The 12149-nt window shown below is 42.7% G+C and overlaps 1 protein-coding gene and 1 pseudogene across 5 annotated transcripts in view; both read right to left on the bottom strand.

Moving 5' to 3' along the window:
- The window catches only part of SPDL1 (spindle apparatus coiled-coil protein 1), a 140691-nt gene that overhangs the window by 69188 nt on the left and 59354 nt on the right, over positions 1-12149 (bottom strand). For all 5 annotated transcript variants that reach the window (XM_073620722.1, XM_073620726.1, XM_073620724.1 and 2 more), the window contains exon 2: positions 2884-3057. In XM_073620722.1, the coding sequence (XP_073476823.1) occupies positions 2884-3057 (174 nt within the window). The remainder of the gene's footprint in view (positions 1-2883; positions 3058-12149) is intronic.
- On the bottom strand, positions 5153-5287 carry LOC141135807 (U2 spliceosomal RNA; annotated as a pseudogene).

Raw genomic sequence — 12149 nt, 5'->3', positions numbered from 1 at the left:
AATATGGCTAACTCTGGCCCACTTCCCGCACTTCCTCTTTAAATTAGTGGATCAGAGGTAAGAGATCAGATTGAACTGAGCTGCTGAGGGATGCAAGCATCTCCTTCAATGTGGTGTCCAATACTGTCTGGTTAAGTGTGGGAAAGGCGCTCTGAAGAACGACATAGTCATTCAAACCCTTCAGAGCTCTGTGCCGCGGCCATGACTCCAATGTGCATGCACAGGACTGATGTCACCATGGCTAAGCCATTCAAATGGCTGGAGCCCACAAACCCCAGGAGGCCGGGTGAAAATGGAAGCCACGGCAGAGGTGACAGTGCGCTGCTGGAGGGCTTTGTTTCATAGTAAGTCTTTTATAATGTGCTAGTATGTGATGCATACTAACACATTATGATATTACCTTGCCGGCAGACCAGACTTTTTTTCTCTCTTTTTTTTTTTTTTTTTTTTTATAACTTTACTAAGGTTGAGCACACTAACTGGTGCTTATAGTAGATACTGGTAAACCATAATAGGTACAGCTTTCCCCCCTAAACCTGAACATAGTATGGAAACAAGTATGAGTAACCTTGATACTACATATTACTTCATACATACTGCACAGTCATTACCCCAACACCCAAGTCCATCCTAGTCACCCAATAGAAAAAAAATATCTTTATATTTAGTCCGCTCAGGTGAGAGACAGCCAAAGCCTCTCAGCTCCAAAAGGTTTTTACAAGTCCAGACTTAGTGGTAAATTAAAGCTGCCTAGACGTGTAATTAGAGCAATCATAAGTCCAACATCTGCACATGTTAAAGGAGTTGTAAAAGTAAAATTTAAAAAAAATAAAAATAAACAACAAACACGTCTATACTTACCTACTCTGTGCAATGGAATCGCACAGAGCAGGTGGGAACCTCCTCTTTTTGGGTCCCCCGTCGTCGCTCCTGGCCCCTCCTCTCTGGCCAGTGCCCCCATGTGAAGCTGCTTCCATTGACACAGACAGCGGGACTCAGCTTCGCTTCCTCGTCACTGGCTTTGATTGACAGCAGTGGGAGCCAATGGCTCCTGGTGCCCCAGCAAAGCCAGCGAGACCCAGAAGTGAGGGGAGATAAGATCTGCAGACGTGCACAGCGCTGGATCGAATGAGGGCTTAAGTAAGTAAACTGAGGGGGCGATGCCGACACCTAAACATTTTTTACCTTAATGCAAAGAATGCATTAAGGTAAAAAACCTTTAGACTTTACAACTCCTTTAATGAGCAATTATTAAAACACAGGTTTGTTTATGCACCCTTGAATAGGAGTTTAGCCTACGAGCCCATTAACTGAATGTTGCAGGATCCACATTTATTTTTCTAGTTTAGCTTAGGGGTGTGCTATTGCCCAAAATCAAACATATAATCTGATTAAAACCCAGCAGACCCTCCTTGATCGTCACCTCGCCTCGCTGAAGAGAAAAAAAAAAAAAGGAGAGTAAATCGATGGCAAAAATTGGAGTATGCATACCGTAGTAGCCTTGCAACTGCACAAGAGTTAAATAAATGGAAAAGGAAAGAGTTAAACAGTTTGCAGGTTCTGCCTCTCAGCTGCTGACACTCTGTTCTGCAACTTCTGCCTCCAACTTGCCACACCAATGGTGAACAGGAATACAAAGCACATTCACTCTGCTCTTTTTAAGAGGCACGCAGACAACCATAACAACCAATACCATAACCACTTCAGCCCCGGAAGGATTTGCCCCCTTAATGACCAGGCCATTTTTTGTGATACGGCACTGCGTCACTTTAACTGACATCTGCGTGCCTGTGCGATGCTGTACCCAAACAAAATTTACATCCTATTTTTCCCCCACAAATGGAGCTTTCTTTTGGTGGTATTTGATCACCTCTGTGGTTTTTATTTTTTATGCTATAAACAAAAAAAAAAAAAAAAAAAGCTATATTTTTTGCTATAGCGTCTACAAAATAGGAGCTATATTTATGGCATTTTTATTAGTAGTTTTATTTTTACTAGTAATGGCGGCGATCTGCGATTTTTAGCGGGACTGCAACATTGCGGCGAACAGACGCTGCCTGGGAAGATGACATGAGAAAATGACAGAGGAGGAAACAATAGCTGTCTGAAAAGACTGGGGGGGGGGGGGGGGCGGTGCTTGTTTTAAAGGTTTGGAATGAATGTTCACTGCCTCTAGTGGTTAGAGATATGCTCCCTCAGGTGCTGTCCTGCAAAAATAACTGGGAAAACAGATTACCTGGCATTTGTAGGTAGTATAGCCATTAAACAGCTTTTGACTTGCCATGTGTGCAAACTCCTAGAAGCAGAGCATAATTCCAGAGGCCTGCTAAGTCATCCAATGAGCAATGTTACATTTTCATACAAGCAACTAATAAATTCCCCACACTTCTATGCCTACTTTCTACTGGTCATAGAAGTACTGGCAGGGATTACACTTGACTTGAAAGACCTGTATACAGTCTAAGCCTACAGTTCAGCAGTCTCCCAAAATACAAAGTATTGCAGTTAGCCCAGATGGAGTACCACTTGAAACTTCGGTTCTGGCTGCATAATGAGATTTAAATTTCCACTTTAACCCCTGCATCCTACCCATTCCAGGTGTTTAGTATCATCCTCTACTGCTCCACTTTCAAATGCCAGAACCGATACGGTCCAGTGAAGTGAGGGCTCCTGCCAGCTGAATGACAATAAGGAGCAGAAGTTGAAATACCACATACATCCTTTTTAGCACTGTCAGCAATACAAAATGTTGGGCAAGATTATATTTACTCAAAGAGGAAACTGGCAACAAAATCACATTACCAAGTACAGAGGGTTCTTTCACCATTACCAGCTGTGGAAATTGTCAAGCAGGTGGACTTATATTAGAACTGTGTTATTTACCTCAATGACAAGAGTCATTTCATTGCGTTGTTCTTCTAATTGATTTTGAAGATCACTCTGACTTTCCAGTAGCTTAAGGCCATATTGTGCCGCCTTACTCCGCTCCTCCTCTGCTTCTTTTAACTGGCGCTGGAGTTTTAGTACAATGTCAGATTGGTCCATAGCGCCTGAATCCTAGACACATGAAAAGAAAAATAAATAAAAAAATAAAAAAGATTTTGTACATTAAAACACAAATACAAAATCATTTTACTACTAAATATCTATCGGTCAAGGCACAGGCATGCAAGGAACTACAGTATATAAAAGAAAAATAAACATGGAACCAAAGGCAGCAAATCACACTCACACCAATAAAAATACCATTTGTTCCACCTAATTATAATGGAAACTGGAGTATCACCAAAACTACAAAAACTTAAAAATTCTTCGTCTTAGGGCCGGTTCACACCAAAGAAATGCAGTCCGGATGCATTCTGGATGGGTTTCTGCATGCACTTTTTGATGTGTTCTGGTGCATCTCTTCCCCTCTTTTTTTCTTCACTTTAAAAAAAAGGACATGTGCATTCCAGTACATTTTTGATGCATTTTACTGCGTTCTAGTACAGTTCAGGGCAGTGCAGAAAAATTGCAGCATGTTCTACTTTTTTTTTCTGGAACTGATACACATTGGAACTGACTGCACTAGTGTGAACTATGCTATTGGAAACCATATAATCTACTATCCATGCGTTAATGCTGGGAAAAAAAAAAAAAAAACGCACTGGACTGCATGTGGTGTAACCAGATAAATATAATGTCTTTAGGGCACACCAACTCAAATACAAGGTGAAGTAGAAAAAAAATAAATAAATAAATATCACACCCACCTTTCTTGATAAGTTCGCAAAGTTCTCAACCACTGACAACTTAAAAGGATAAAGTTCAGCTTTTTAGAAAAAATAATAAATGCACAAATTTTTACAGAAAAATGTGCATCTATTTTTCCTGCAGGAGCCTGGAAAGCATTGCACGCATAATCAAAAGGATCAGGGGTAAAATGTCAGGCTTCTACAGACAAGCCCTGCAGCTCTATATTGGCTGTCAGTTTGAAAGCCGCAGGGCTTGTAAATTAACTACAAGGGTGCTCATCAGCGCCCCCTCCCCGGTTCATTTAGAACTATAAGCCATCTGTCGGTAGCTGACAGTAATTTTAGTTTGTTCACTCACAGGAAACTGAATAAATTTTTTTTTTCTAAAGCCCATGGTGTGTGAATCGCACTCAAGCTTCACCCTGTGCCAAAAAAACGTTCAAACACATAAAGAGTGAAACATAAAAACGTGCAACGGGTGTACAATCAGAGGGCCTTGCCCTGATCCCCCAGGAAGTTAGGCTTCAGACAGGTACTGGGGTACTTACACTTGGTCCGTCTGGCCCAAACCAGATGGACCCCATTCCCTGGAGGGTCTGCTGAAACAGACCCATTCAAGTACTAGGTGAAGCTACCCCGAAGGGAGACCCCATGAGAGAAGGCAAACTAAGCCAGAAGGCCATGTCCACCCCCTCCCAAGACTTTCAGGGGAGGCCCGAGTACCTACACCCTACCGGTACACATGCAAAATCGTGTACAAACATAAAAATACAAAAAGTGACAAACAAAGGGCTTAAATAGAAGAAAGTGGGGGAGAAGGAAGTGAAGAGGAGAGTGAAAAGTGATCATTGTATGAAACAATGACCAGGCCCTCTGGCCAGGAACCAAAAATTCCTCCGGTCCCAGCCAAAAGGCCCGGCTCAGGAGGCAGGTGGAAAAAAAAGTGTGGTATGGTGCAGTGACCGTGGTGCCATAAAGAGTGACCCTCACTCACAGTGATTTTACGGCACCCCTGGACTGCTACTGCAGGAGCACATACACCATTGGGCTTCTTTTCAGGCCCGACCGTCAGCCGGACCAGTGTGGCCCTCCATCCCTGCCAGATAGTGAGCCTTTTAGGTTTTCTCGGGGAGAGCCGTGGACGCCAAACACTGATACTAACCTTTCTAGACCCCCATCATGGTCCAGTGGATTTGCATGGCAACACCCTGATCTCGTGGTCCGGGTGACAGCTCCTCAACCGGACACCGACAGGAACAGTGACCACACCAATCCTAGCCAGAAGGCCGGGATGACCCAGCCCTTCGGCCAGACCCAGCGCAGCACCCATCCTCACCAGGAGCACCCTTCAGGCCTGCTCAGACACAATCAATCATCAGCCACTATGACCAAAGAGCGCTGATGTGGCCCCTACTGAAAACAGGTCGTCCAGGTACAATTACACTATCGGATTTGCATCTGCCCTCCCCATTTGGGAGTAGCATAACGCCTCCTCTGGCAACTGATAAGAACAGATACTACACTTGATCTTAGCCAAAAGGCCGAGAAGGAAACTGAATGATGTAGCTGTGTGGGTATCAGTTTTTTCATTGTGATAGCGGGTGCAGGGAGAAGATCCCCTGATCACTGTCACGCTGAGGGGAGGATATGGAGGAGAGGCGGCAAGGGGTGGAACATTTACCACCCCAAATACGGAACATGTAACATGTTCCAAAAGGTGAACGTATCCTTTAAAGTTATGTCAATGGAATAATATATAAGAATTTTTTTTTTCTTCTTGGATATATAATTTTATGTAAATATCTACTATTGCAATACCACACAGAAAAGGGGAACTGAACCTACTTGGATACTTTATACTAAGTGTGTGTCTGCTGCTATGACCATTACAGCAGATTACCTTGTAATCTTTATAAAGACTAAAATCCAGTTTAAGTGCTAACCTGCCATCTGCTGCAATATGGCCTATACAGTAGCAAAATGCAGGTTAGCAATCGAAACCAACAGGAAAAAAAAAAATGTATGTATGTGTATGTGTGTATATATATATATATATATATATATATATATATATATATATATATATATATATATATATATATATATATATATATATATATATATATATATATATATATATATATATATATATATAGAAAATTTAAAACAACCCAATCTGCTCTCATGGAAATCTGTTTCAGATTATTTGTCCTCTGTATAAAGCAAACACAGCTGGTAAAATTGACATGCATATTTTTCTATTTCTGCAAACTGAAAAATATTTTACATTAAATTAAATATTGCCCAAATACAAAATAAAAAAAAAAGTGGTGTTGTACTTCCTGTAAACTATATGCTGAAGTGAAACTTCAGATTAAACATTATATAGGGTTAACTTACTAAAGGCAAGTATACTGTGCACTACAAGTGCAGTTGCTCTAGATCTTGGTAAAGGAGGGGAAGCTCTGCTGATTTAAATCATCCAATCATGTGCAAGCAAATGTGCATCTTTTCCTATTTTACTTGCATGCGTTTGGGAATTCTTTACAAAGTGAAGCTTTACCTCATTTACTAAGTTTTTGCAGTGTACAGCATATTTGCCTTTAGTAAATTAAGCTTCCTGTATAGAGAAGGGCTAGGTTAGAACCTGCCAGTTCTTGAGAAAACAAATTTCTAAACCTTCCCTACTCAACTAAAAAGTGTTTTAGTGTAACAACCCAGATGAAAAGCTTTTACTCAGTTACTATGCTTTTTATTATTCAGGAACTGAAGGTAAATCTCTGCATGGAATGAAGCTTGTTGAAAGCACGCAAAAAGAATATTTTATCATTTAGCCATACTTTACACTGTATATCCTCTGGAGAGGCATCTGTAATATCTGTCCAGAAGGCCACCAGAACTTTTAGTTTTGATATATTCCTGGAAATCAAGCCTATAATTAGATGCTTAGGTCCTTTTCAAGCAGGGCGGACTCCATTATGATCAGCAGGGGTCTGTTCGCTGCTCTATGGACTGGCTACCCTCCGATCCAATCTGCCTAGACAGAGAGGGATGGATCCCCTTACCTTTTTTTTTAGCGGACCAGATCAGATTGGAGATAGGCAGGTGTAAGGCGCCTTTTACACGGACGGCTATTCTGCCGCAGTTAAAAGCATGTTTTTTTTTCTGTGCAATTCAAGACTCCAGGCACTGCGATCAGCTGCATTTGCACAGTGCGATTAGCTGCCGTTGCGTTTAGCTGCGGTTTGCCATTTCCATGGCAACCCGACAGGGTACCGGCTTGCACTGTTTGGTATGAATCTTGAGGGGGAACTCCACGCCAAATTTTAAATAAAAAAACGGCATGGGTTCCCCCTTCAAGAGCATACCAGGCCCTTCGGTCTGGTATGGATGTTAAGGGGGAACTCCCTACGCCGAAAAAACCATACCAGACCCTTATCCGAGCACGCAGCCCGGTCGGTCAGGAAAGGGGGTGGGGACGGGCGAGCGCCCCCCCCCCCCCCCACCCCAAAAGCACCTTGTCCCCATGTTGATGAGGACAAGGGCCTCTTCCTGACAACCCTGGCCGTTGGTTGTCGGGGTCTGTGGGCGGGGGTCTTATCGGAATCCGGGAGCCCCCTTTAATAAGGGGGCCCCAGATCCTGGCACCCCCACCCTATGTGAGTATCCATTCACCTAGAGGAAAAATGTCAATAAAAAAAAAAAAAACAACACTACACAGGTTTTTAAAGTAATTTATTAGACAGTTCCAGGGGTCTTCTTCCGGCTTCGGGGGTCTCTCCGGTTCTTCTCCGCGCTCTCCGGGTCTTCTGCCAGGCTCCTCCACTATCTTCTGCTCTTTTGCCTCTCTTTTGCTAGCGGTGGCCCGGACTTCTGCCTTCTTCCCTCTTCTCTTCTTCCGATGTTGACACGACGCTCTCTCCGGCTGGAATGCTCTCTGAGCGCTCCAATGTGACTTATATAGGCGGTGACCCCGCCCCCTTATGCCGTCACAGTCCCTGGGCATGCTGGGACTGTGACTTTTAGGGGGCATGGTCACCGGTGATGTTGACCACGCCCCCTAAAATGTCACAGTCCCAGCATGCCCAAGGACTGTGACAGCATAAGGGGGTGGGGTCACCGCCTATATAAGTCACGTTGGAGCACTCAGAGAGCATTCCAGACGGAGAGAGCGTCGTGTCAACATCGGAAGAAGAGAAGAGGGAAGAAGGCAGAAGGCAGTAGTCCGGGCCACTGCTAGCAAAAGAGCAGAAGATAGCGGAGGAGCCCGGCAGAAGACCCGGAGAGCGCGGAGAAGAACCGGAGAGACCCCCGAAGTCGGAAGTAGACGCCCGGAGCTGTCTAATAAATTACTTTAAAAACCTGTGTAGTGTTTTTTTTATTGACATTTTTTCCCTAGGAGAAAGGGTAGGGGTACCATATACCCCACACTCACATAGGGTGGGGGTGCTGGGATCTGGGGCCCCCTTTAATAAAGGGGGCTCCCGGATTCCGATAAGCCCCCTACCCGCAGACCCCGACAACCAACGGCCAGGGTTGTCGGGAAGAGGCCCTTGTCCTCATCAACATGGGGACAAGGTGCTTTGGGGTGGGGGGGCCCGCAGTGCTCCCCCTCCCCCAAAGCACCCACCCCCCATGTTGAGGGCATGCGGCCTGGTACGGTTCAGGAGGGGGGGGCCCAAGCCCACCCCCTTTCCTGACCGACCGGGCTGCGTGCTCGGATAAGGGTCTGGTATGGATTTTGGGGGGGGGCCCCACGCCGTTTTTTTTCGGCGTAGGGAGTTCCCTTTAACATCCATACCAGACCGAAGGGCCTGGTATGCTCTTGAAGGGGGAACCCACGCCGTTTTTTTTTTTTTTTTAAATTTGGCGTTGAGTTCCCCCTCAAGATTCATACCAAACAGTGCCGGGCATTGGCGGGGATCCGAGTCGGATCCCCGTGCTTGTCGCTCATTGGGAAAGGAAAAATCATTTTTCCTTTCCCGATGAGCAGCTCAGCGCTGTTATCCGCAGCTGACACAGTGCACTGCGATTACCCGCGGTTATGTGCGGATAGCTATGCTAAATCGCTCCTGGACACAGACAATTCTATTTTTTCTATCCGCACGAAACCGCATGTATCCAAACCGCAGCTAAATGCAGTGTGTGAATGGGGCCATAGGAAAGCATTGTGTGCTTTTAGCTGCGGTAGAAAATGAGAAAATCCACAGCTAAAAGCACCATTCTATCTGTCCGTGTGAAAGGGGCCTAAACCGACACCGTTTACCCCTGCTGGTCTATAGCAGCGAATGGAGGATCCAATCATGTCCGCTTGAAAAAGTGACAGGTGTATCTGATCAAACCCTTCATGTAAAAGAGGCCTTAGAATATTTGTGCCCTCTGCATTGCCTTGGAGGGCCAGGACTGCAACAAGCTGTCCCAGATATAATGGGTTTATAAAAGTCGTTGGTTAAAACACATATTATTACATATAGGGGTTGATTTACTGAAACTAATACTTATAGAAACCAATCAGCTTCCATTTTTTTTGTCAAAGCTTAAAGTGGTTGTAAAGGCAGAAGGTTTTTTATCGGAATGCATTCTATGCATTCCGATAAAAAAAAAAAAAAAGAAGTATGTAATGCGTTTTTGCAGCAATGTGTTTTTTAATCTGCCCAACAAATTGCAAAATGCAAATCGCAGCAAAATCACATGCACAAAAATCAAAATGCACAGCAAAAAGCACTGCAGAAACAGATCAAAAGCAAACTGCATAGGTGTGTACCAAGCCTTATGCTGGCCACACAGATCAATTTTCAGATGAGAATATATTCAGACGAAAAATCTTTATACATTCGCTGAATGAAAGAATGTTGTTTGAAATTTTCACTTGTTTTTAACATTCTGTTTTTAAAATGAATGTAATTTCTGAACGAAAACCACATATACTGTCTGAAAATTCCTTTGACCCAGAACTTAAGTTCTCTATTATTTCTAAATTTTCCTGTCACTGTGATTGAAAATGAATGCCGATTTGACCCAGATTAGAAAATCAAACAATCTTAAAATTACATTTTTTTTTTGAAGGAAGACAGTGTTTTTTTTTTAAATAAAAAAAATTTGATCTCCGAGTCTGATGATATTTACCAGATTCACCCTTTAATAGTATATACAGTATATCTCTCCTCTAATAGTATATACAGCATATCTCCTCTAATAGTTTATACAGTATATCTTCTCTAATAGTATATACAGTATATCTCTTCTGTCTGTTATTCTCAGAGTGGATTAGATATTTTGCTCTCTAACCATATAGTTGGTTATATTATATTTACCACTGCATAGAGATATTTAAGAATAAATTGCCTTTTTTTAAAACATTGCGCTATTTTGGGACCATTCACATTTATACAGTGTTCAGTGCGATTAATTATGATAAATTAAATAAAATTTGCACACTCATCAATTTCTTTTCCCAACAATTTGCTCTATGTCTATGTCATAGAACTCTATGTCCCCAATAAGCATATATGTGTAGATGAGTCCCTGGTACCCTTTTCAGGCCGGCTAGGAATAAAACAATACATTCCTAGCAAAAGGGTCAAATACGGAGTGAAATTTTATAAGCTTTGCGAGAGGGTCATGGGCCTGCTGCTGACTTACTGCAGCATAAACTGACCACACCTCTGCCTGCTACCTGACTATGGAAATAATGCCTGGTGCCTGGACCAATTCTCTCCTCTGGGGACACCACTAAAACCACAGGTAATACTTTTTTTTTTTTTACCCTTTCCTCAATAGAATTTATATTGGAGTGTAAATTTTGGTATGTAAATGCTATGTGTTAGAAATATAAGGGCCTTCAAAAATAATAGGTTGTCAGGAAATTAGATGTGTAATTTATGCTTGTAGAACACCTGAAGGTGTTACTAAAAAGGTGGGCTTCCGTATGTGGTCAGGCTGTGTAAAAGTCTCACACATGTGGTATCGCCATACTCAGGAGGAGTAGCAGAATGTATTTTGGGTTGTCATTTTTGCTATGTACATGCTATGTGTTGGAAATATCTTAAAAATAGACAACTTTGTGGGAAAAAAAATGCGTTTTCATTTTTTTCCCACATTTTCCAAAAACTTCTGAAAAAAAAATGAACTGTTCAAAAGACTCATTATGCCTCATATTATACGTTCGAGTGTCCGCTTTCCAAAATGGGGTCATTTTGTGGGTATTTGTACTTTCCTGGCTTGTTAGTGTCTCAAGAAATGAGTTAGGCCCCTTTCACATGTGCGGACCGTTCAGATCCGCTTAAAAAACTGACATGCGGATCTGAGAGGTCGCTCCATACAGCTCTATGGAGAGACGGATGTCAGCGGTGACATGTCCGCTGACATCCGATCCGCCCCCATCCGCTCCGCAAAATCCAGACGGATGGAAACCCTATTTTCCATCCGTCTGGCAGATCGGATTGGATGAAAACGGACAGGCGGTCCGTAATCATCCGATCCCCCCATAGGGGAGAGCGGACTCTCTGACAGGTCCGTCCCTGCTCAGAGTGCAGAGACGGACTTGTCATCCTCCGGCTTAGCGGGGATCAATGGAGCGATCCCCGCTGAGCAAGCGGATAGCTAAATACGGACAGCTCCGTTTGAAAGGGGCCATAGGTCTTCAGTACATCAGGTGTGATCAATTTTCTATGATTGGCATCATAGCTTGTAGACTCTAAGGCTGGCCATACACTATTCAATTTTCCTGTTCAACTTTCCTTTAGATTTACCAAAACCATATAATATGAGGTGAAACCTAAACCCTTTCAATGTGTATGCAATCAGGCAGGCCCTTCTACTACATAGTTGAAGGTAAATCTAAAGAAAATTGAATAAGAAAATTGTATGGTGTATGGCCAGCTTAACACTTTCACAAAGACCAAATAATATACACTAATTAGGGTTATTTTTACTAAAGATATGTAGCCGTATAAATTTTGACCACAATTTATGAAGAAATATTACCAATTTGCAAAATTTTATGACAAAATCAAAGAAAAAGGCATTTTTTCACCAATTTTTCAGTCTTTTTTTATTTATAGCACAAAAAATAAAAAACCCACTAAAATACCATTCGACCACACTTTGTCATTCAAAGTGTGAGAGCGCTGAAAGCTGAAAATTGGTCTGGGCAAGAAGGGGGTGAAAGTGGGCAAGTGGTTAAAGTGGTTGTAAACTCCTGACATGAAAAATGAACAATGCATATCCTTCTATAGCAGGGGTAAACAACCTTAGAGAGATGGAGATCTACTTGAACAACACTAATAAAGACCCCCCAAAAAAAGACAGTAAGCCCAACATTTTTTTTTTTTGATAAAATATTTTTACTCAGAAATAAAATAGGTATTACAAGAGTACAGGGATCAGGAGTGTGTTTTTACGCTCAGAATGCAG

The sequence above is a fragment of the Aquarana catesbeiana genome, linkage group LG03, assembly GCF_042186555.1.
Source record: "Aquarana catesbeiana isolate 2022-GZ linkage group LG03, ASM4218655v1, whole genome shotgun sequence".
In the NCBI taxonomy this organism is placed as follows: Eukaryota; Metazoa; Chordata; class Amphibia; order Anura; family Ranidae; genus Aquarana; species Aquarana catesbeiana.
The sequence above is the reverse complement of the archived record's forward strand: the minus strand, read 5'-3'. Positions and strand labels throughout refer to the sequence as shown.